The 26,804-nt window shown below is 44.3% G+C and overlaps 1 protein-coding gene across 1 annotated transcript in view; it reads left to right on the forward strand.

Annotated features, from left to right (window-relative positions):
• The first annotated feature begins 203 nt into the window (after window positions 1-203).
• LOC144479503 (guanine nucleotide-binding protein subunit alpha-14-like) overlaps window positions 204-26,804 on the forward strand; it is a 47,989-nt gene continuing 21,388 nt past the window's right edge. Inside the window, exons 1-2 of the mRNA XM_078198234.1 lie at window positions 204-584; window positions 17,660-17,844. Coding sequence (XP_078054360.1) covers window positions 431-584; window positions 17,660-17,844 — 339 coding nt within the window. The 5' untranslated portion in view covers window positions 204-430. The remainder of the gene's footprint in view (window positions 585-17,659; window positions 17,845-26,804) is intronic.

Genomic DNA, 26,804 nt, shown 5'->3' on the forward strand with positions numbered 1-26,804 from the left:
CCTTTTTCACAGAGCTCTGTTAACACTGACATCCGCTGCACTGTAATGTCATTCCTGGGTTTCTGTTTTCTAAATTTCCCAACAATATTCTGCCAGGCAATTACTGTCCTGAAGAAGCTCAGAGCATTCACTCATGCAACCACAAATTAAATACAACTTCAGAGTGGGCGTGTCTCAGATTCTTGCACACATCATGAGAAACTGTTGCAACTTTCTTCCGATCACTAAGTTGAAAAGCAGGTGGACCAATTCTCCCTCTTAATGCTGGGATTCATTTGAAAGGAACGCTTCGTTTCATGATGGTGCCAGAATAGAGCAGGAAAAGCGATCCAGACCAAATCTGTCCCCATTGTACCTCTCAGGACAGGTGACTGAATCCGATTCAGGTTTATGGGCAGTTTCAACTACACGTCAATCTATCCAAACAAGTATGGCATCTTGTTTACGCTGTTTGTCTTACTGTCGCTGTGTCTGTTGTCTATCGGAGGAGGAGAAAGCGATATCAGACATCAACAAACGCATCAATAAGGAGTTACAACAACAGAAACAGCAGCGGAAGAGGGAACTCAAACTCTTGCTCTTAGGTAAGTGGAGAGAGAGAGAGAGCACACTCTCGCTCATAGAACCATTACACCTCAAAGACTTAAAGTGCTTTCATCTGTCCAATTATTCATCAATAATGCTGCTTTGCTTATTCATTGGTGTCACTAGTAGGCTTACATTAATGAAGTTACTGTGAAAATCCCTTAGTCACTACACTCCGGCGCCTGTTCGGGTACACTGAGGGAGAATTTAGCATGGCCGATGCCTGTAACAGGCCCGTCTTTCGGACTGTGGGAGGAAACCGGAGCACCCGGAGGAAAGCCACCTAGACATGGGGAGAACATGCAAACTCCGCACAGACAGTGACCCAAGCCGGGAATCGAACCTGGGTCCATGGCGCTGTGAGGCAGCAGTGCTAACCACTGTGTCACTGTGCCACCCATAGATATTTTTAAAAGGAGGTTTGAAATGTCCGCTGAACTCTTGTTTTCCTAATGCAGGGAGGAGTTTGCCACAATGTCACTAAAAGTCAATCCATAACCTCTGAGTCAGAGGCAGGAATGTTACTCACGGAGCCACTGCTGACATGTTACTGCATGAACGTTGATGTGAAAAGTATTCGTATAAGGTTAAGTGCCAGGTCCTGGCCCAGTCTTACTGGAATTAAACAGTTTGAGATCCCAGAGAAGGAACTGTCTACAGTAATCTGTCTATACTATAACACTGGCCTGGTATAAAACAGTAAGAGTTTTAACAACACCAGGTTAAAGTCCAACAGGTTTATTTGGTAGCAAATGCCATTAGCTTTCGGAGCGCTGCTCCGAAAGCTAATGGCATTTGCTACCAAATAAACTTGTTGGACTTTAACCTGGTGTTGTTAAAACTCTTACTGTGTTTATCCCAGTCCAACGCCAGCATCTTCACATCATGACTGGTATAAAACCACGTGATAATGATCCATTTGATAGTCTGTGCACTGCATAAACAGCAGCAGAATGCGCGGTAAAAGAGAATATAAAGAGATTAGGAGAGAAGTCAGAAAAAAGGCAGGCAAAGAGGAACTATAAAATTAAATTATCAAGGAACATAGAACAAGATTGTTAAAGAGTATATAGGCACAACAATTAAAAAGAAGCATGACTGTGATGGGAATAGAATCATTAAGAGATAGGCAGGTTCACGCCACAAGTGACAGTAGAGGGTTGATAGAAAGGTAGATAATAATTTTACTTCGATATTTAGAGATAGATCAGGTAGACATGACATTGAAAGAGAATTTTTTTTATTCATTCATGAGACATGGGCATCACTGGCTGGCCAGCATTTATTGCCCATCCCTAGTTGCCCTTGAGAAGGTGGTGGTGAGCTGCCTTCTTGAATCGCTGCAGTCCATGTGCTGTGGGTTGACCCACAATGCCGTTAGGGAAGGAATTCCAAGATTTTGACCCAGCGACTGTGAAGGAACGGCGATATATTTCCAAGTCAGGATGGAGAGTGGCTTGGAGGGGAACTTGCAGGTGGTGGTGTTTCCGTGTATCTGCTGCCCTTGTCTTTCTAGATGGAAGTGGTTGTGGGATTGGAAGGTGCTGTCTAAGGATCTTTGGTGAATTGCTACAGTGAACCTTGTAGATAGTACACACTGCTGCTACTGAGCGTCGGTGGTGGAGGGAGTGGATGAGCAATTAAATAAGTATATTTAAAATTTAAAAAAGGGATGATTTGAATAAACCAAACAAACACAAAGTGCATTACGCCCCTAGCCCAGATGGATGGCATCCACATATTTTTAAAGAATTGAGGGAAATGAAAGCAGAGGCTCATATTTAATAAAAGGTATTGGAGGACCAGTGAATAGCCAATGTCATTCCTGTTCCTAATTTAAGAAGGGAGACAGAATATGCTCAGGGAATTATAGTCAGCTTGACATCAGTGGTAGGAAAAATAATGGAATCTTTAATAAAGGAGGGATTTTGATTCTGATTTGATTTGATTTATTATTGTCACATGTATTAGTATACAGTGAAATGTATTGTTTCTTGCAAGCTATAGCGACAAAGCATATCATACATAGGAAGGAAAGGAGAGAGTGCAGAATGTAGTGTTACAGTCATAGCTAGGGTGTAAAGAAAGATCAACTTAATGCAAGGTAGGTCCATTCAAAAGTCTGATAGTAGCAGGGAAGAAGCTGTTCTTGAGTCGGTTGGTATAGAAGGACATCTAGAATTGAGAAACATATTAGTGAATAGTCAGCATGGATTTCAAAATAGAAAATCTTGTTTGACTTGGATGAAGGGACTGAAGGTATGGTTGCTCAATTTGACACAAAGAGGTAGAAAAGTAAATTGTGAAGAAAACGTAAGAAGGCTACAAAGGGACATAGATAGGTTAAATGAGTGGGCAAAACACTGGCTAATGGAGTCGAGTGCGGGCAAATGTGAAACTGTCCATTTTGGCAGGAAGAAAAAAATAATCTTATCATCTAAATGGTGACAGATTGCTGAGCTTTGAGGAGCAGAGGGATCTGGATGGCCTAGTGCATGAGTCACAGAAGGCCAGCATATAGGTACGGCAAGTAATTAGGAAAGCTAATAGCATGTTATCATTTATTTGTGAGGGAAATTGATTACAAAATAGAAAGGTTATGCTTCCATTGCACAGGGCATTAGTGAGACCACATCTGGAGTATTGTGTATAGCACTGGTCTCCTTATTTAAGGGAAGATATAAATGCATTAGAAACAGTTCAGAGAAAGTTTACCAGTCTAATATCAGGAATGCACACATTGTCTTTTGAGGAAAGGTTGGAAAGGTTAGGTTTGTATCCATTCGAGTTTAGAAGAGTAAGAGGCAAATTGATCAAAACTTTTAAGATCCTGAGGGGTATTAACAGAGTGGATGTAGAGAGGATGTTTCTCTTGTTGGAGAATCTGGAACTCGGCGTCACTGTTTAAAAGGAAGGGAGCAAATTTTCCAGTTCTGCCTGCCATGGGAAGCGTAGCGGGCAAGGGGTGGACGTTGCCCACTATGATTGACCTCAGGCAGGATTTTCTGGTTTCAAGCTAAGCGCGGTCAGAAAATCCCGCCCAAGTTGTCGCACATTTAAAATAGAGATGAGGAGAAATTCTTTCCCTCAGAGGGTATTAAGTCTCTGGAATTCTCTTCCTCAAAAGGCAGTGGAAGCAGAGTCTTTAGTGAGAGATGATATCGGTTCTATGGAGAAAAAGGTTGAATCCATTTGGGTGGAGATTAGAATTAGTAAGGAGAAAAAGTCACTGATAGGCATCGTCTACAGGCCACCAAATAATGGGGTGAGCAATAAACAATGAAATAACTGATTTATGTAAAAATGGTACAGCAATTATCATGGGGGATTTTAATCTACATATCAATTGGTCAAACCAGGTCAGTCAAGGCAGCCTTGAGGAGAAGTTCATAGAATGTATCCGTGATAGTTTCCTTGAACAGTATATAATGGAACCTATGAGGAAGCAGGCTATCCTAGATCTGATCCTGTGTAATGAGACAGGAATAATTAATGATTTCATAGTTAGGGATCCTCTAGGAAGGAGCGATTACAGATTGGTGAATTTAAAATACAGATGGAGTGTGAGAAGGTAAAATCCAATACCAGTGTCTTGTGCTTAAACAAAGGAGAGTACAATGGGATGAGGGAGGAGTTGGCTAAGGTAGACTGGGAGCAAAAACTTTATAGTGGGACAATTGAGGAATGGTGGAGGACTTTGAAAATGATTTTTCACAGTGCTCAGCAAAAGTATATACCAATGAAAAGGAAGGACTGTAGAAAAAGGGATAATTAGCCATGGATATCTAAGGAAATAAAGGAGGGTATCAAATTGAAAGAAAATGCATATAAAGTGGCAAAGATTAATGGGAAACTAGAGGATTTAGAAATCTTTAAAGGTTAACAGAAAACCACAAAAAAGCTATAAATTAAGATAGATTATGAGAGTAAACTAGCTCAGAATATAAAAATAGATAACAGAAGTTTCTACAAATATATAAAACAAAAAAGAGTGGCTAAAGTCTTTAGAGGTTGACAAAGGGGACTTAAAAATGAGAAATGAGGAAATGGTTGAGGCATTGAACAGGTATTTTGTATTGGTCTTCACAGTGGAAGACACAAATAACATGGCACAAATTAATGGCGAGGAGGCTATGGCAGGTGAGGACCCAGAAATGATCATTATCACTAAAGAGCTAGTGTTGGTCAGGCTAATGGGGCTAAAGGTAGACAAGTCTCCTGGCCCTGATGGAATGCATCCCAGGGTACTAAAAGAGATTGAGGAGAAAATGTACTCATGGCAATTCATCAAAATTCGCTGGGCTTTGGGGAGGTTCCGCCAGATTGGAAAACAGCAAATGTGATGCCACTGTTTAAAAAAGGAGGTAGACACGGGGCGGCACGGTAGCACAGTGGTTAGCACTGCTGCTTCACAGCTCCAGGGACCTGGGTTCGAATCCCGGCTTGGGTCACTGTCTGTGTGGAGTTTGCACATTCTCCTCGTGTCTGCGTGGGTTTCCTCCGGGTGCTCCGGTTTCTTCCCACAGTCCCAAAGATGTGCGGGTTAGGTTGATTGGCCATGCTAAAATTGCCCCTTAGTGTGTCCTGGGATGCGTAGATTAGAGAGATTAGCGGGTAAAATATGTAGGGATATGAGGGTAGGGCCTGGGTGGGATTGTGGTCGGTGCAGACTCGATGGGCCGAATGGCCTCTTTCTGTACTGTAGGGTTTCTATGATTTTCTATGATTCTATGAAAAGGTGGATACTATAGGCCAGTTAGCTTAACTTCTATGGTGGGGAAAATGCTTGAATCTATCATCAAGGAAGAAATAGCGAGACATCTGGATAGAAATTGTCACATGGGCAGATGCAGCATGGGTTCATGAAAGGCAGGTCATGTTTAACTAATTTACTGGAATTCTTTGAGGACATTATGAGCGCGGTGGACAATGGGGTGGATATGGCTTATTTGGATTTCCAGAAGGCATTTGACAAGCTGCCGCACAAAAGACTGCTACATAAGATAAAGGTGCACGGCATTACGGGTAATGTATTAGCATGGATAGAGGATTGGTTAACTAACAGAAAGCAAAGAGTGGGGGTAAATGGATGTTTTTCTGGTTGGCGATCAGTGACTAGTGTTGTGTCTCAGGGATCAGTGTTGGGACCGCAATTGTTTACAATTTACATAGATGATTTGGAGTTGGGGACCAAGTGGAGTGTGTCAAAATTCACAGATGACACTAAGATGAGTGGTAGAGAAAAGAGGACACTGAAAGTCTATAGAGGGATGTAGATTGAAACATAGCAACATAGAAAAACTACAGCACAAAACAGGCCCTTCGGCCCCACAAGTTGTGCCAAACAGATAGTTTAAGTGAGTGGGCAAGGGTCTAGCAGATGGAGTACAATGTTGGTAAATGTGAGGTCATCCATTTTGGTAGGAATAACAGCAAAATGGACTATTATTTAAATGGTAAAAAAATTGCAGCATGGTGCTATGCAGAGGGACCTGGGTGTCCTTGTGTATGAATCATAAAAAGTTGGCTTGCAGGTCCAGCAGGTAATTAAGAAGGCAAATGGGATTTTGTCCTTCATTGCTAGAGGGATGGAGGTAAAAACAGAAAGGTTATGTTGCAGCTGTATAAGATGCTGATGAGGCCACACCTGGAGTCCTGTGTGCAGTTTTGGTCTCCTTACTTGAGAAAGCATATACTGGCCCTAGAATGGGTGCAGGTGAGATACACTAGGTTGATTCTGGAGTTGAGAGGGTTGGCTTAAGAGAAGAGATTGAGTAGACTGGGATTAAACTCGTTGGAATTTAGAAGAATGAGGGGGGATCTTATAGAAACATATAAAATTATGAAGGGAATAGATAAGATAGAAGCAGCAAGGCTGTTTCCACTGGCGGGTACATCTAGAACTAGGGGGCATGGCCTCAAAATAAGAGGGAGCAGACTTAGGACTGAGTTGAGAAGGAACTTCGTCACCCAAAGGGTTGTGAATCTGTGGAATTCCCTGCCCAGTGAAGCAGTTGAGGCTACCTCATTGAATGTTTTTCAGGCAAAGATAGATTTTTGAACGGTAAAGGAGTTAAGGGTTATGGTGAGGGGGTGGGTAAGTGGAGCTGAGTCCATGAAAAGATCAGCCATGATCTTATTGAATGGCAGAGCAGGCTCAAGGGGCCAGATGGACTATTCTTGCTCCTCGTTCTTATGTTCTTACGTTTATTAAATATTTTTAAGGCTGAGCTTGATAGATTCTAGATTAACAAGGGGGTGAAAGGTTATCGGGGGTAGGCAGGAATGTGGAGTTGAGGCTACAGTCAGATCAGCCATGATCTAATTGAATGGTAGAGCAGCCTCAAGGGGCCGAGTGGCCTACTTCTGCTCCTAACCCGTCCATTTGTACACTCATACGTTCGTACATATGACCAACCTTATTGAATCTTTTTGAGAGAATAGAAAGTGAGAGTGCAGTAGATGTTATGTATTTGAATTTTCAAAAGATCTTTGATAAAGTGTCCTGTGATAGACAAATGAGCAAGGTCAGAGAATGGGAAGTCAGGGGACAAGTGGCATGTGAATCGATTGCTGGCTTCAAGACAGAAAGCAGAAAGTGGGAGTAAAGGGTGGCAAGATGTGGTGAGTGGTGTTGCAGAAAGATCAATGTGGGGACCACTGCTGTTTATACTTACATTAACAAATTGTGGGGAATCACTGAACAGGATTGCAACAAATTCCAGGAAGACATTGGCCGGAATTTTCCGTCTGTCTCACTGGCGGGATATTTCAGTGCCGCGGACAGAAAACCCCTGCTGTGGGTTTCCCGGCGGCAAGGGGTGCATTGAATGGAAAACCCCACTGACATCGATGGGATCAGAAGATCCTGCTGTTAGCTAATGGTGGGCCCCCTCTCTGAGTCCACTGCAATGAAGTTACTGTGAAAATTCCCTAGTCACCACACTCCGGCGCCTGTCTGGGTAAACTGAAGGAGAATTTAGCAAGGCCAATGCACCTAACCAGCACGTCTTTCAGACTGTGGGAGGAAGAGCTGAATAGATGGTCATCAACATAAGATAGTCACCAAGAATCCAACAAGTTTGAAGAAATTTCTTTATCCAGAAGTTGAGAAGGTGGAACTTGTTACCGCGCTGCAATTGAATAGAATCATAGAATCCATACAATGCAGAAGGAGGCCATTTGGCCCATCGAGTCTGCACTGACTCTTACCCAGGCTTACCCATGACCCCACACATAAACCCCGCTAATCCCCCTAACCTATATATCTTGGGACGTGAAGGGGCAATTTAGCATGGCCAATCCACCTAACCTGCGCACCTTTGGACTGTGGGAGGAAACCGGAGCCCCAAGATGAAACCCACGCAGACACGGGGAGAATGTGCAAACTCCACACAGACAGTGACCCAAGCCGGGAATTGAACCCAGGTCCCTGGTGCTGTGAGCCAGCATTGCTAACTACTGTGCCACCAATTTAAGGGGAAACTAGACACGCTTATGATAAAAAAAGGGAATAAAGGCTTTAGTTTGTAGATTTAGATGCAAATAGATGGGAGGAGGCTCGAATGTAGCATAAAGGCTTGGGCCAAATGGCCTGCGTTAGTGCCATATATCCATCATAATCCTACGTGACAGAAAATATCTGTGATGGCTACAAAATAAATAAAAGTTTAATTTAAAAAATACATATTTTTTGGCTTCTCTTCACTGTCTCCCATGGATTTTGACTCATTCTGAGGTGTGGTTCCATGAGAGCTCTCCGATGCTACACCCTTCATGTCTGAGCAAGGCCAGTGAAACTTGGCTGCAATTCATCCATTGAGAGAGACACAGTGAAGCATGAACCAGCTGTCACTCAATGCCTCATCTGCACTTCTCAGCAGAGAGGTGGGAAGGGCCAGAAATAGCAATGAGAGAAAAACAAAAACTGGCCCGGAGAGGTAAGGAACTGCTTTCACAGAAATGCCTTTAACTCCGTCAACACACTTGAAGTCACTTCTCCCCTTTTTAGTGACATGAGGGAACACAATGCAGTTAAACAGGTTCTTCCCATGGCCACATTTGAAAACACCAAATGTGTTGGCTGTCTTCCATTTGCCTTGAGCGTTGGTGTGACTTCCCAGCAGCTGAAACCAAATGCACTAAATTCCTGCTACCGTTTCTCTGAGACGTCATTTGTGTGGGTGTAAATTGTTAATGCACTTTATTGTATTAACATAATATAGTTTCAGTTGAAAACCTACTCCTTCAGTCGTCAATGAAAACTGGAAATAACACTTTAGAGAAAACTGACATGTGGCTGACAGATCCGTAGTAGAACCAAATTATCCAACCTGCTCCCACCAGTTCATGCATATAGAATCATAGAATCCCAACAGTGCAGAAAGAGCCTCCACCGCCCATCTGAAAGAGCATCCCATCCAGGCCCTCTCTCCCACCCAATTCCTGTAACACTGAGCATTTACCATGGTCAATACACCTGACCTACACATCTTGGACACCTGTGGGCAATTTAGCATGGCCAATCCACCTAACCTGCACATCTTTGGACTGTGTGAGGAAACTGGAGCACCTAAAGGAACCCCACACACTTATAGGGAGAACTACCAAAATCCACACAGTCACCCAAGGCCAGAATTGAACCCAGGTCCCTGGCACTATGAGGCAGCAGTGCTAACCACTGTGCCACCAGGCAGCCCATGGACATAGTACATCTGGAATGAGAAAAGTCCATTCAGTTTAGCCAGCTTGCTCTCATCAGCTCATACACAATCTACTTTTCCCACAATTATATCACTTGCCAGAAAGCTTACATTAAAAAAATGCACATTTAGAGGATATTCAAGTTGTCAATATTCGGCTGTGTACTTCCACTGAATGGCCAGGGAAGCCTTTAATTATCTTTACATATATTTTACCTTTAAATTCTATTTATTCCTACAACCTCAAAACCCATTCCTAGGCAGTTTCTTTGTGAAACAATTAGGCAGAGTGCTTGTGCATATCCATGAAGGGTTATGGAAATTCTTCTCATCTCTTATTCGTTATCTCAAGCCATGTAACTTTGATTGGTTCTGCTCGGATTCCTTTGTATTTACAGGGAAAGTCCAAATGAGAACGTTTATTTAACATTTTAGAGTCATAGAGATTTACAGCCCTTTGGCCCAACTTGTCCATGCCCCCCTTTTTTTTAAACCCCGAAGCTAGTCCCAATTGCCCGCATTTGGCCCATATCCCTCTATACCCATCGTACCCATGTAACTATCTAAATGCTTGTTAAAGACAAAATTGTACCCGCCTCTACTACTACCTCTGGCAGCTTGTTTCAGACACTCACCACCCTCTGTGTGAAAAAATTGCCCCTCAAACACTTTTGTATCTCTCCCCTCTCACCTTAAACCTATGCCCTCTAGTTTTAGACTCCCCTACCTTTGGGAAAAGATATTGCCTATCTAGCTGATCTATGCCCCTCATTATTTTATAGACCTCTATAAGATTACCCCTCAGCCTTCTATGCTCCAGAGAAAAAAGTCCCAGTCTATCCAGCCTCTCCTTATAACTCAAACCATCAAGTCCCGGTAGCATCCCAGTAGATCTTTTCTGCACTCTTTCTAATTTAATAATATCCTTTCTAAAATAGGGTGACCAGAACTGTACACAGTATTCCAAGTGCGGCCTTACCAATGTCTTATACAACTTCAGCAAGGCAGTCCCAACTCCTGTATTCAATGTTCTGACCAATAAAACCAAGCATGCTAAATGCCTTCTTCACCATTCTGTCCACCTGTGACTCCACTTTCAAGGAGCTATGAACCTGTACCCCTGGATCTCTTCGTTCTGTAACTCTCCCTAACGCCCTACCATTAACTGAGTAAGTCCTGCCCTGGTTCAATCTACCAAAATGCATCACCTCGCATCGTCAGCCCACTGGCCCAATTGATCAAGATCCCATTGCAATCCGAGATAACTTTCTTCACTGTCCACTATGCCACCAACCTTGATGACATCTGCAGACTTACTAACCATGCCTCCTATATTCTCATCCAAATCATTAATATTTTCGAGCAGAAAACAAAAGGCTAATAAAATACCATATTGTGGTGACCTCAGTCCACAAGCAATGTGTTGTTTGAAAAAAGGAACTTCTTTATATAAATAAATAACAAAGTTTAACAATAACAGTAACTCAGCACAACAATAATAATTATGAAAACAGGAGTACTAGTAAAACAGGTCCTGCTTTGTAGACTGAAAGGCTCGCCAAAACCCACACATGCTCAGAACCCTCAATGGACACCAGTACAACAAATACATATGAAAAAGGCTTATAAGAATACACTGTACTCAAAATGACACACATGAGCAATGATTGACAATTGTTATGCATGATAGAACATTGAACAGTACAGCACAGAACAGGCCCTTCGGCCCACAATGCTGTTCCGAGCCCCATCTGAAACCAAGATCAAGCCATCCCACTCCCTATCATCCCGGTGTGCTCCATGTGCCCATCCAATAACAGCTTAAATGTTCCTAAAGTGTCTGACTCCACTATCACTGCAGGCAGTCCATTCCACACCCCAACCACTCTCTGCGTAAAGAACCTACCTCTGATATCCTTCCTGTATCTCCCACCACGAACCCTATGCTTATGCCCCCTTGTAATAGCTCCATCCACCCGAGGAAATAGTCTTTGAGGAGATGCCGGCGTTGGACTGGGGTGGGCAAATCCGGACAAATGTGAGGTAATGCATTTTGGAAAGTCTAATACAGATAGGAAAATACAGTAAATGGCAGAACCCTTAAGAGTATTGATAGGCAGAGGGATCTGGGTGTACAGGTGCACAGGTCACTGAAAGTGGCAATGCAGGTGGAGAAGGTAGTCAAGAAGGCATACGGCATGCTTGCCTTCATCGGCTGGACCATTGAGTTTAAAAATTGGCAAGTCATGTTGCAGCTTTATAGAACCTTAGTTAGGCCGCACTTGGAATATAGTGTTCAATTCTGGTCGCCACACTACCAGAAAGATGTGAAGGCTTTGAAGAGGGTACAGAAAAGATTTACCAGGATGTTGCCTGGTATGGAGGGCATTAGCTATAAGGAGAGGTTGGAGAACCTTGGTTTGTTCTCACTGAAATGATGGAGGATGAGAAATGAACTGATAGAAGTCTACAAGATTATGAGAGGCATGGACAGAATGGATAGTCAGAAGCTTTTTCCCAGGGTGGAAGAGTCAATTACCAGGGGGCACAGGTTTAAGATGTGAGGGGCAAGGTTTAAAGGAAATGTACAAGGCAAGTTTTTTACACAGAGGGTAGTGGGTGCCTGGAACTCGCTGCCAGGGGAGGTAGTGGAAGCAGATACGGGAGTGACTTTTAAAGGACATTTTGAGAAATACATGGTTTGGTGTTAGTCCCTCTAGGGCTGCAGAAAGAAGGCAGAGGCAGCAGGTAGAAGATGCTGTGCATATATGGAACAGGAAATGGGCTCTCAATAGAAGGCCATACCTACCAAGTGTTATTCAGCTACTAATTTAAACCCTCTCCAAGCATTCCAGTTTAATGTGACAAACAAGGACAGGAGTCAACTTTTAATTAATTTAACAATCTTCACTTTATTTAACATTTAAGGTACCGAACTCAAATTTGTAACAGTTGCAACACTTTAGCTCTTTTACTGAATTTTAACTCTTCACAGAACTTTTACTCTTAACTGAAAGTTAACTCTAATTCTTTAACTGAAAACAGATACTACCTGGTTTAGAACAAAATGGCCAGGTTCGTCCCTGATGTAGATCCTCGTGGTCTTCTTTGATGTTCTTCAGGGCACAGTTCTTGCAATGGTTGACCTCTAGAGTTATCGCCAGAGACAAAGGACTGAAACATTTAGCTTATCCACAAATTGTTTCAACTTTCCATAAGGCTCTCTGGTATCCAGCCCAATGGTGTAACCGGAAATCACATTGCTCGAACAGCCAATGGAATTACTTGTAAAAGACTCCATAATGCTTGGTTCAGATAGCATTTAGCTCACATAGAACCCATAAATCTCGGTGCCATAGAGTCCAGCTCCAGCTATACAACTCCCCGTATTTAGTCAACACACAAAGCTTCAGGTCACATCTCCCAGACCAGATCATGGCTCATAGTACCTCTGCAGCCTGCATCTGTTTATAATTACATCTTGATTAAAAATCCCAGCATGCTTATCTCTCAGTTACATCATTGCTTTTTAAAGCTAATATTGCCATTATTGTAGTTAAAATCAGCATTGCAATCTTCCTTTCTCCATCCACAAAAGGATGCTCAGAGGGCACTTCTTCTACCTCTAACCTATTCAGGATCAGTGTCTGAGGTGGCTACGAACTGAGCCACCTTCTTCAATTGGATCAGCAGCAGGGGAACGGGGTGAGGATGGCACTGCCAGTGGCCACCAAGGTCACTGTGGTGTTCAATTTCTATGCCTCAGGATCCTTCCAGGCTGGAACCAGTTACATCAGCAACACCTCTTAGCTTGCCAACCGTTTGTCATCCTGTATGTTTTCAGCGACACAGATTACAACAGCTCCAGTGACTGCTGCACCAATAATCTCCGTGCCACCTCCTCCAAGGGGCTCAGGAGATACACCCATGCCGGTCCCCCCATCTCTCCTCTACTTCTCTGTCCTATTGTGTACCACCTTGTCCTCGAGCAGAGCGGGAAGAGTATCAGTGAGTGTGTTGCAAAATGTTTTGGTGACATGCCTGGCATAGTTGGAATTATGTGGAAGCTGTGGGCATGAGGCTTGCAGCCAATGGTAAGAATGAGAGCCTGCATCAGGACATGTGAATGTAAAGCATGAAAACTCGAGATTCTTAATGAAGGTGTAATGAAGTTGTAGTGTGGTGGGTAAAAACTGGCATTTGGGAATGCATTCACTGATCTTGACTACTCATGTGAAGTCATTGAACATTTTCTGGTACTGCAGACAGGTCCTTTGGGGTCAGATTCCTTACAGTGAATCATGTGGCTATTTTCTCCTATTGCTCTCACCATGAATGCCCAAAGATCCTCCCAGGCCTCTGGAAAAAAAAGACCTTTCCTCCTCTTGGACAAAGCTGTTTAAAGTTTATTTATTAGTGTCACAAGTAGGCTTACATTCACGCTGCAATGAAGTTGCTGTGAAAATCCCCTAGTCGCCACACTCCGGTGTCTATTCGGGTACACTGAGGGAGAATTTAGCATGGCCAATGCACCCTAAACAGTCTTTCGGACTGTGGGAGGAAACCGGAGCACCCGGGGGAAACCCACGCAGACATGGGGAGAATGTGCAGACTCTGCACAGACAGTGACCCAAGCTGGGAATCGGACCCAAGTCCATGACGTTGTGAGGCAGCAGTGCTAACCACTGTGCCACCGTGCCAGCTGTACCAAGGAACCTGAGAGTCCTCTCCCTGGTCGTGCTGCTCAATTATACCCTCTTTGAAAAAATCGCTTTAAGGAACAGTTCCAAATATCTCCGATAACCAGCAGACAACTCCCCTTAAAGAGCTAAAGACTGGCCTTAAGAAACGTATGCTAGTTTTAACTCATGTTAGCCTTTCACAAACCTAGGGCCACAGCTGAGCAATGAGTCAGTCAGCAGCATGTTTAACACTGGGCTGTATTTAGTAATTATGGAGATGAGAAATCTGCACAAAGTTCTATCTGCTGCCTCTTTGCTCCAGTCTGGTGAAGGATAACAGCACATCGCGGTTGCTGAGCATACAAATAGGCCATATCCAATTTTTACCCCAAAGAGTTTAAGTCAATATCATACATTATTGAATCATATTTACTTAAATATATTATTGTGGTCTGACTCTATGAGCAAGAATTTACTGCCTCGCTCATCCCGAAACCGCAAAGTCCCATCCGAGATCAACGGATCATTCCATTGTCCGCCCCTCGCCTGCTCCGATTCCGTGGTGGGTGGGATGGTTCAATTCTGGCCTATATATGGACAATGAGATATACCTGTTAAATGCCGTGGAGATGAGTTTTAGACTGGATTTCAAGACTCAAGAACAGCTTCTTCCCTGCTGCCATCAGGCTTTTGATTGGATCTACCTTGCATTAAGTTGACCTTTCTCCACACCCTAGCTATGGCTGTAACACTATCTTCTGCACTCTCTCATTTCCTTCTCTATGTATGGTATGCTTTGTCTGTATAGCGTGCAAGAAACAATACTTTTCACTGTATACTGATACATGTGACAATAATAAATCAAACCAAATCAAAAAAAAGATTTGGCACCTCACGCACCTATAAATTGAAGAAGGAAAAGGACCTTCTGAAATATCTCAGCATTTCACATGTTTGGGGTACAGGCCAAAGGCAGGAAAATGGCACAAAGTCATGGGCCTGAATTTTACTGGCACACACGCCCGATTCCAAGGGCGGGTGAGGCTTGGAGAACGGCATTCTCCATTGGCCTCGGGTGGGATCTTACAAACCTCGGGCAGATGTGCTGGTAAAATTCCGCCCATCATGCTCATTTGGAGAGTTGATGCAGACACGATGAGCCAAATGGCCTCCTTCTGTGCTGTAGCAATTCTGTGATTCTGTGGATTAAAGTGACTTGTTATATAGACACAAACGATGTGCAGGTTAGATGGATTGGCCATGCTAATTTGCCCCTTAGTTTCTCAAGATGTACAGATTAGGTGGATTGGCCATGCTAATTTGCCCCTTAGTGTCCTGAGATGTACAGGTTAGGTGGATTGGCCATGTTAAATGCATGGGGTTATGGGGATTGTGCAGGGGACTGGACCTAGGTAAAGTGCTCTTTCGGAGGGTCTGTGCAGACTCGATGAGCTGAATGGCCTTCTTCTGCACTGTAGGGATTCTATAGATTCTATTCTATGCCTATAACAGGAGATAACCCTGCAGTGACACATTTTACTCCTCTCTAGTTGTATATCATGTTACTGACAGTGCACTGAAAATGCCTTAATTTCCTTTTCCTACTCACTTCTGGTGTCAAATGTTTAGAAATCTGTGTGTAACAGATAAATGACCTCAGCTTCTAACATAGGGCTTTAATGACAGTGAAATTCTTTTGAAGCACAGTCACTGTTGTACTGTGGCAAAATGCAATAACTAGTTTCCTCACAGCTAGTTCCCACAAATTATAGAACATAGAACAGTACAGCACAGAACAGGCCCTTCGGTCCACGATGTTGTGCCGAGCTTTATCTGAAACCAAGATCAAGCTATCCCACTCCCTATCATCCTGGTGTGCTCCATGTGCCTATCCAATAACCGCTTAAATGTTCCTAAAGTGTCTGACTCCACTATCACTGCAGGCAGTCCATTCCACACCCCAACCACTCTCTGCATAAAGAACCTACCTCTGATATCCTTCCTATATCTCCCACCATGAACCCTATAGTGATGCTCCCTTGTAATAGCTCCATCCACCCGAGGAAATAGTCTTTGAACGTTCACTCTATCTATCCCCTTCATCATTTTATAAGCCTCTATTAAGTCTCCCCTCAGCCTCCTCCGCTCCAGAGAGAAGAGCCCTAGCTCCCTCAACCTTTCCTCATAAGACCTACCCTCCAAACCAGGCAGCATCCTGGTAAATCTCCTCTGCACTCTTTCCAGTGCTTCCACATCCTTCTTATAGTGAGGTGACCAGAACTGCACACAATATTCCAAATGTGGTCTCACCAAGGTCCTGTACAGTTGCAGCATAACCCCACGGCTCTTAAACTCCAACCCCTGTTAATAAAAGCTAACACACTATAGGCCTTCTTCACAGCTCTATCCACTTGAGTGGCAACCTTTAGAGATCTCTCTGTTCCTCCACAGTCTTCAGAACCCTACCTTTGACCCCGTATCCACATTTAAATTAGTCCTACCAAAATGAATCACCTCACATTTATCAGGTTTAATTATGATGTGATAATGACCAGATCATTTGTTTATTTTTGCAGTTTAAGGTAAAAATATTAGTCAGAACACTGGGAGATTAGGGTAGCATAGTGGCACAGTAGTTGGCACTTCTGTCTCACAGTGCCAGGGACCCGGGTTCAATTCCGGCCTTGGGTCACTGTCTGTGTGGAGTTTGCACATTCTCCCCATGTCTGCGTGAGTTTCCTCCAGATGCTTCGGTTTCCTCCCAGAGTCCAAAGACGTGCGGGTTAGGTGGATTGGTCATGCTAAGTTGCTCCTTCGTGTCCCAAGATATGTAGGTTAGATGGATTAGCCATTAGAAATGTGTGGGGTGATTGGGATAGGGTGGGGGAGAGGGCCTGGGTAAGATATCCTGTCAGAGAGTTGGTGCAGACTCAATGGGGTGAATGGCCTCCTTCTGCATTGTAGGGATTCTATGATATTCTCCGACTCTTTTTTAAACAGTTCCATAGAATCTTTTGTATTCACTTAAGAGGGAAGACTTAATTTGTTTTAATGTCTCATCTGCTGGTGTTACCTCAGTATAGCAATGGAGAACCTTGATTTTATGCTCAAGTCTCAGGAGTGAGATTGAACCTAGGACCAGCTGACTCAGAGGCAAAAATGTTACCAACCGAACCACAGTTGGTTTGGTTGGAATTTATTGCCCATTTGTAGGTAATTACCTTGAGAAGATGGCAATAGGGCCCCTTTTTAGCAAGGTCGCTTTGAACTGGAGTCACAATTGGTCAGCCTGTAATCCCAGAAATAAGGAGTCATTATGTCTCGCTCCCCACCTGGGCATATAGTATCTTCCTTTTGACACTCTGAGAGCTCTATATCTCCCTTCCCCCTCTCCTCACAGAACATCAAACCATGTACCTTTTCCAGTTAAAACAAAATGCTGGAGACAAGCACTAAGGTTTCAGTCTGTGCTTCCCTGAACTTCCCTTCCCAATCCATGGAGAAACACTTCCCTTTCCGATTATGTCCTTCCAGTAAAAGGATGGATTTGAAATCAGTGACTCACTGTGTAGTAAGTTGGGCTGCAGGACAATGTAGAACTCGAATGGTCCTCACGGTTGCTTTGGCAGTTTTCCTTATTCTGTAATAATTGAGCAGTCTAATTTGTACCTTGTGTTTCATTTAAACCAGGCACTGGAGAAAGTGGCAAAAGCACATTCATCAAACAGATGAGAATCATCCATGGGTCTGGATACTCCGAGGAAGACAGGAAAGCCTTTGCAAAGTTGGTCTACCAGAACATAATCACCGCAGTCCAGTCCATTGTAAGAGCTATGGACATCTTAAATATACAATACCAGCAGCCGGGAAATAAGGTAAGATCTAAAAGAATGATGTATGAAAAATGGCCAACGTAAATCTTTTGATTTACATTTCTTCCTTCTTAGGATTGTATTGTCTGTTTCATGTGAGGATGGTTTTGGCTATATTTAAGCAGTTTCTAGTTCATCTTCTGTATGAGTCCCTAAGAAATAAGGATGACAAGGCATGAATTTTTAAGTTAGAATCCATAGAATCCCTACAGTGCAGAAAGAGGCCATTCGACCCATGGAGCCTGCAGCAACAACAATCCCACCCAGGTCCTATTCCCATAACGCCACATATTTATCCTACTAGTTCCCCTGACACTAAGAGGCAATTTAGCATTGCCAATCAAGCTAACCCGTACATCTTTGGACTATCAGAAAAAAGCCACGCAGACACGGGGTGAACGTGCAAACTCCATACAGACAATGACCCAAGGCCGGAATCGAACCCAGGCCTCTGGCGCTGTGAGGCAGCAGTGCTAACTATTGTGCCACCATACCACCCATTGTTCAATCTTGTGACTGAGGGCCTTTGCCTGTCAACCGCACCCACTGAGGATGAATATTGGCACGGTGCCACAATTAATTCAAATCATTGTCAAAAGGTAAACATGGCGGTCATGTCTTGCAATCACTGTTCCACAAACAACAAACGACAAATCAATGGTTTTTTTTGCTGGTGTTGTTTGAAGGAGGAATGTTGGCCGAACACCAGGGGAATTTGTTGCTGTTTATTAAATAGTCACAAGACATTTCTAACATTCACCTGAAACAGACAGATAGGAGATCAGCTCCCCATGTTATCCAAAGGGCGGGACTCACCCATTTACAGTACCTGGTACTGAACTGTTTGATTGACTGATGCTCCAGCTAATGGACTCCCACTCCATCCACCACCAGTCTGCTATGACTATCATTGATGTGATCCGAGAGACACAAGTTTTAGTGAGCTGAAGGAAATCAGTATTAGTAGAGAAATGGTTTGGGGGAAATTAATGGGATTGAAGGCGGATAAATCTCCAGGGCCTGATAACCTTCATTCCAAAGTATCTAAGTGGCACTAGAAATAGGAGATCCATTGGTGATCATTTTCCAAAATTCTTTGGACTCGCGACTGGTTCCTACAGATTGAGTGTAGCTAATGTAAACCCACTATTCAAAAAGGGAGGTAGAAATAAAAACAAGGAATTATAGACCAGTGAGCCTAACGTCAGTAGCAGGGAAGTCACTAGAGTCCATTATCAAGGGTTTCATAGAACAGAATTTGGAAAGCAGTGATATAATTAGACAAAGTCAGCATGGATTTACAAAAAAGAAATCATCCTTGACAAATCTACTGGAATTCTTTGAGGATGTAACTAGTAAAGCTGATCAAGGAGAACCAGTGGATGTGGTTTATTTAATCTTTCAGAAGGCTTTCGATAAAGTCTCACCAAGCAGATTACTATGTAAAGTTAAAAGTGCATGGGATTGCGGGTAGTGTCTTGAGATGGATAGAAAGCTGGTTAGCAGAGAGGAAGCAAAGAGTTAGAATAAATGGGTCTTCTTCTGATTGGTAGGCAGTGATTAATGGGGTACCGTAGGGATCTGTGCTCGGATCCCAACTGTTCACATTATATATGAATGATTTGGAAGAGAGAACTGAATGTATTATCTCCAAATTTGCAGATGATACAAAGTTGAGGGGGAGGGTGAGCTGTGAGCAGGATGCAGAGATGCTTCAGCGTGATTTGGACAGGCTGAGTGTGTGGACATCTGCATGGCAGATGCAATATAATGTGGATAAATGTGAGGTTATCCACTTTGGTAGCAATAATAGGAAGACAGATTATTACTTGAATAGGTATAAATTGAGAGAGGTGGATACTCAATGAGACCTTGGTGTCCTCGTGCATCAGTCGCTGAAGGTAAGCGCGCAGGTACAGAAAGCAGTAAAGGAGGCAAATGGTATTTGAGTGTAGGGATAGGGATGTTTTGCGGCAATTGCATTGGGTGTTGGTGAGGCCACACCTAGAGTATTGTGTGCAGTTTTGGTGTCCTTATCGAAGGAAGGATGCCCTTGCTATAGAGGGAGTACAGCGAAGGTTTACCAAGCTGATTCTTGGGATGGCAGGTCTGTTATATGAGGAGAGACTATGTCAGTTAGGATCATATTCACTGGAGATTAGAAGAGTGAGAGGGGATCTCATCGGAACTTATAAAGTTCTAACAGTGTAAGACAGGGTAGATTTAGAAAGAATGTTCCCAATGGTGAGGGAGTCCAGAACTAGGGGTCATAGTTTGAGGTTTGAGGGGTAAACCTTTTAGGAATGAGGTGAGAAAAATGTCTTCACCCAGAGAATGGTGAATCTATGGAATTCATTACCACAGAAAGAAATTGAGGCCAAAATGTTGCGTGACTTCAAAAAAGACTTAGGTATAGCTCTTGGGGCTAAAGGGATCAAGGGATATGGAGGGAAGGGGGGATCAGGATATTGAATTTAATGATCAGCCATGATCATAATGAATGGCAAAGCAGGCTCAAAAGATCAAATGGCCTACTCCTGCTTCTAGTTTCCATGTATGTTTCGATGTATATACAGGATGTACCCGCCGAGGTTGCTTTGATTCCTTAAACTCTCCACAAGAAGGGCAGCTTGGGAACACCAGCATCACCAAGTTTCCCTCACACGTTATCCGCACCATTGCTTCATTGTTGTTGGATCATTGTTGGATCCTGGAATTCATTCATAGAATCTTAGAATGCCTACAGTGCAGAAGGAGGCCATTTGGCCCATCAAGCCTGCACTGGCCACAATCCCACCCAAGCCCTATCCCCATAACCCCAAGTATTTACCCTGCTAGTCCCCCTGACACTAAGCAGCAATTTACCATGGCCAATCAACCTAACCCGCAACTGGAGAACCTGGAGGAAACCCATGCAGACATGGAGAGAATTTGCAAACTTCACATTGACAGTGACCCGAGGCCGGAATTGAACCCGGGTCCCTGGCGCAGTGAGGCAGCAGTGCTAACCACTGTGCTACCGTGCCGCCCCAATGCCTGACACCATTGTGCGACTGCAGCAGTTTATGTAGAAGACCCAGCTGCACGTTGTCAGGACAGGTAATAAACGAGGCCCACGATGCGAAACAATTGATGGTGAAAGTGCTGCATTTTGATTCATGTGGCTCAGGTTACAGGTTAAAATATTGGACCGCTTTCCTGAATTTGGAAAAGAATGATGTGCAGTGGAGGGTTCACCTTTCACTGCAGAATGTATCTAGAAACAAGAGGGAGTTGGAACGAGGAGGGAATTGAGGTCAGGGACTTTCATATCAACAGGCATTGTTGTTTCAGTATTAATTTGCATGCGCAAAAAGGAACAGGTGACTGACAGGAATATTACCTGTTTAGCTGAATGAAGCATTTGCTCCGACTAAATTATTTTCTTGCCAGACAATCTTCAAGTGGGTAATCTCACACCATTAATCCTCCATCTGCTTTTGCCAGCAAAGTGTATTAGTTCAGGGAGCCAGCATTTATCAACTGTGACAACAAGCAACATGGAAAGGGAGATATAAGGGAAATATTTCATTTGGACCTTATTAATAATGCATTTATCTTACAAATTCTATACAGCTGCAGTAAGGTTCCGTTCAAATATTACATTGTCCCAGAAGAGTGAAGGCCATTCTTGCTTCACTTTTGAAATTATTCCATTCCGTAAGGATTGTGATGGAGACCACAGCAAGATAAAATACTTATCTTGAAAAGTTATCAGTTTTTCTGTTGTCTTTATAGTGAGACTAGACAGTGTCCACACATACCAAGCATTTCATAGAATCCTACAGTGCAGAAGGAGGCCATTCAGCCCATTCGGCTGCACCGACCACAATCCTGGGCAGAGAAGTGGCAGATGGAGTTTAACCCAGATAAGTGTGAGGTGGTTCATTTTGGCAGGTCAAATAGGATGGCGGAATATAATATTAATGGTAGGACTCTTGGCAGAGTGGAAGATCAGAAGGATCTTGGGGTCCGAGTTCATAGGACGCTCAAAGCAGCTGTGCAGGTTGAGGCTATGGTTAAGAAGGCGTATGGTGTACTGGCCTTCATCAATCGAGGAATTGAGTTTAGGAGTCGTGAGATAATGTTGCAGCTATATATGACCCTGGTCAGACCCCATTTGGAGTACTGTGCTCAGTTCTGGTCGCCTCATTACAGGAAGGATGTGGAAGCCATAGAAAGGGTGCAGAGGAGATTTACAAGGATGTTGCCTGGGTTGGGGAGCATGCCTTATGAGGAGAGGTTGAGTGAGCTCGGCCTTTTCTCCTTGGAGAGACGAAGGATGAGGGGTAACCTGATAGAGGTGTATAAGATGTTGAAAGGTATTGATCGAGTGGACAGTCAGAGGCTTTTTCCCAGGGCTGAAATGGTTGCCACAAGAGGACACAGGTTTAAGGTGCTGGGGAATAGGTACAGAGGAGATGTCAGGGATAAATGTTTCACTCAGAGGGTGGTGGGCACGTGGAATGGGCTGCCAGCAACGGTGGTGGAGGCGGATTCGATAGGGTCTTTTAAGAGACTTTTAGATAAGTACATGGAACTTAGTAAGATAGAGGGTTATAGGTAAGCCTAGTAATCGCTAAGGTAGGGACATGTTCGGCACAACTTTGTGGGCTGAAGGGCCTGCATTGCGCTGTAGTTTTTCTATGTTCTTTCTATGTTCTAATCCCATCCAGGCCCTATCCCCATAACCCCATGCATTTACCTTAACTAGTCCCCTGACACTAAGGGACAATTTAGCATGGCCAATCCACCTAATTCGCACACCTTTGGACAGTGGAAGGAAACCAGAGCACCCAAAGGAAACCCACGCAGACACAGGGAGAAAGTGCAGACTCTGCACAGACAGCGACCCAAGCCGAGAATCGAACCCGGGTCCCTGGCGCTGTGAGACAGCAAATGCTAACCACTGTGCCACTGTACCACCCTTCATTGCTCACTGTTAAGCCAGTGAGGAAACATCAATACAAATTAATCTGAAGGCACTTTGGCAACTCCTTAGCCACATGAGTAAGCCCAAAGACAATGCACGTCTTTAGTGGACAGATTAAACACAGACCTGATGTCCAAGAACCAGATTTGTGTGATTATTTTTAACATATAAATAGGAAGCTGGCTGCAGACAACTCAAATTTGAAATTCAGTGGGATTCTCCAGCCTCCCTGTGGCATCTTTCTAGCAATGAGAGGCTGTGCACCATTGGGTTTCCCATTGACTCCACCCCACACTGCCGGAAAAGCCGTGGCGGGGGCGGGCGGATGAACCATCGATGGGACCAGAAGATCCCACCAGCATGAACAGCTGGACAACTCCAGCCAGTGGACTTTTCCTGTTTTGTTCATGATCGTGGAATGCCAGTGCTGGGAACGGAACACTTCCCAAAATCAGCGTCAAGCACACTCAAGCTTAGAGAAATACGGTACAGCTAGATGCAAAAGTACAGCTCACCCGGCACAATCAAACAATAAGCCTTTAAGATAAAAACAGAATGTGCTGAAAATGCTCGGCAGGTCTGGGAGTATCTGTGGAGAGAGAAACAGGGTTAATGGTTTCAGGTCAATGAGTTTTCACCCTGAAGTGGAAGAAGTTATAGATGCAACAGATTTTATGCAAATAAAGAGGAAGGAAAGGGGAAATGGGGGGAATGAAGAAAAGGGAAAGCCTGTTAATAGGACGCACGGTGGGAGGGAGTAAAGAAACAGAGGGAAGATGGTGCAAGGCGGAAAGAGTGAGAATGGGACAAGTGAAGGAGCAAAACATGATGCTGTAAATGACAACAACACAACCTTTATTGGGGCGGCACAGTGGCAGAGTGGTGGCTGCCTCACAGCGCCAGGGACCTGGGACCTGGGTTCAATTCCAGCCTCGGGTCACTGTCTGTGCAGAGTCTGCACATTCTCCCCGTGTCTGTGTGGTTTCCTCCGGGTGTTCCGGTCGCCTCCCACAGTCTAACGGCGTGCGGGTTAGGTGCATTGGCCGTGCTAAATTCTCCCTCAGTGTACCTGAACTAGACGCCGGAGTGCGACGACTGGGGGATTTTCACAGTAACTTCATCGCAGTTTTAATGTAAGACCTGCACCTGCTACTTACACAAAGATGGGAGTGGGAATGAGTTTTAAGGGGCGTCTGGACAAGTACATGAACAGGGTGGGACGAGAGGGATATGGTCCCCGGAAGGGTAGGGGGTTTTAGTTCAGTCAGGCAGCTTGGTCTGTGCAGGCTTGGAGGGCCGAAGGGCCTGTTCCTGTGCTGTAATTTTCTTTGTTCTTTGTCTAAGATCCAGCTGGAGAAAGTCAATGCCCCCTGCAGCAGTGTGATAATTCACCACACCAGCTACTCTTAGGCCTGTCTGAGTGATGCTGTCAACTAGGACAAATTAGAGTTAGTTTTGTGCGGGGTCCCACTCCTCACCAGGCACTGGATTCAGACTGCCTAAAGCCATTGTCCAACAGCTACAAGTCATCCCATCAATCCGGCCTGTATCCCAACCCATCTACAGGAGGTTGACCTCAGGAGGCCTTTGGCAGCAGGACGAGAGGTAGGAAGGAAAAGTGTCTTTAGAAGAGAACCGAAGAGGTTGAAGGTCAGCCTCTGTTGGATTGGAGGGAGCAGGGATCAAGAGATAACTTGAATTCAGAGCATTGGCCAGTACTATGAGCTTTGCATATTTAGAGAAACTCAGAGTGGGCAGAATGAAGCCGTTGTGAGGATTTGAAACCTAGGCTCTTTTTAAAATTTACTCGTTCATGGGATGCGGGCATCGCTGGTTGGGCCAGCATTTATTGCCCATCCCTAACATGATGGCACGGTGGCACAGTGGGTTAGCACTGCTGCCTCACAGTGCCAGGGACCCGGATTCGATTCCCGGCTTGGGTCACTGTCTGTGTGGAGTTTGCACGTTCTCCCCATGTCTGCGTGGGTTTCCTCCGGGTGCTCCGGTTTCCTCCCACAGTCCAAAGACGTGCTGGTTAGGTGCATTGGCCATGCCAAATTCTCCCTCAGTGTACCCGAACAGGTGCTGGAGTGTGGCAACTAGGGGATTTTCACAGTAACTTCATTGCAGTGTTAACTTTACTTTAATTGCCCTTCAACTGAGAGGCTTACTCAGCCATTTCAGAGTGCATTAAATTTAAATTTAAAATATATACTGGAATAAACATTACACAACAGCTCCACCCCCCCCCCCCCCCCCCGCCACCTCCACCCCGCCTCCCCAATTCGGTAAAATCTCATCCTCCCCCCCCCCCCCCCCCCCCCGCCACCTCCACCCCGCCTCCCCAATTCGGTAAAATCTCATCCTATTTTCTTTGCCTTTAGCTCTGACGAAGGGTCATCCAGACTCAAAATGTTGGCTCCATGATTATCAGTAACCCCCACAGCTTGCCTCCTGGAATTGCAGGCTGTTCTGTCTGGAGACAATACACATTTCTTTAACTTGTGTTTAATGCTCCCTCCACCCACATTGTCTGTACCTTTAAGACCTGGCTGGCTGTAGGGATTCGCATTCTAATCAGTATTCTGTAACTTGATTTTGTGTCTCTGTGCACTGTTTGAGAGCACATTTCCACTCCATCTGACGAAGGAGCAGCGCTCCGAAAGCTTATGGTATTTGCTACCAAATAAACCTGTTGGACTTTAACCTGGTGTTGTGAGACTTCTTACTGTGTTTACCCCAGTCCAACACCGGCATTTCCACATCATGACCTCCACTGTAGCCAGTGTGGATACAAAGATTTCTCTCAAGGCTCAAGTAATTTTCTCCCTTGCCTCTCTCAGTATTCCGGGGTATATCCCATCAGGCCCTGGGGATTTGTCTACCTTAATGTTTCTCAAGAACCCCAATACCACCTCCTTTTTGATCTCAACATGACTCAAACTATCTACACATCCTTTCCCAGACTCATCATCCACCAAGTCCTTCTCTTTGGTGAATACTGATGCAAAGTAGTCATTTAATACCTCGCCCATTTCCTCTGGCTCCACACATAGAATCCCTCCCTTCTCCTTGAGTGGGCCAACTCTCTCCATGGCTACCCTCTTGCTGTTTATATATGTATAAAAAGCCTTGGGATTTTCCTTAATCCGACTGGCCAATGCTTTTTCATGACCCCTTTTAGCCCTTCTTACTCCTTGCTTAAGTTTCTTTCTACTTTCCTTGTATTCCACACTTGCTTCGTGTGTTCCCAGCCTCGTAGCTTTGACAAATGCTTCCCTTTTCTCTTTGACTGGGCTCACAATATCTCTCATTATCCAAGGTTCCCAAAACTTGCCATACTTATCCTTCATCCTTACAGGAATGTGTCGGTCCTGAATCCCTATCAACTTACACTTGAAAGCCTTCCACATGCCAGATGTTGATTTGCCCTCAAACATCTGCCCCCAATCTACATTCTTCAGTTCCTGCCTAATATTGTTGTAATTAGCCTTCCCCCAGTTTAGCACCTTAACTTGAGGACTACACTTATCTTCATCCATCAGTACCTTAAAGCTTACTGAATTGTGGTCACTGTTCCCGAACTGCTCCCCTACTGAAACATCGACCACCTGGCTGGGCTCTGCTCATTCCCCAATACCAGGTCCAGTAAGGCCCCTTCCCTAGTTGGACTATCTACATACTGTTTCAGGAAGCCCTCCTGGATATTCCTTACAAACTCTGCCCCATCCATGCCTCTAGCACTAAGTGAGTCCCAGTCAATATAGGGGAAATTAAAATCTCCCACCACAACAACCCTGTTACTTTTACACTTTGCCAAAATCTGCCTACATATCTGTTCCTCAATCTCCTGCTGGCAGTTGGGTGGCTTATACTAAACCCCCAACATTGTGACTACACCTTTCCTATTCCTGAGCTCTACCCATATTGCCTTGCTGTATGAGCCCTCCGAGGTGTCCCCCGGAGTACAGCTGTGATATTTTCCTTAACC

This window comes from Mustelus asterias, chromosome 26 (assembly GCF_964213995.1).
Source record: "Mustelus asterias chromosome 26, sMusAst1.hap1.1, whole genome shotgun sequence".
Lineage (NCBI taxonomy): Eukaryota > Metazoa > Chordata > Chondrichthyes > Carcharhiniformes > Triakidae > Mustelus > Mustelus asterias.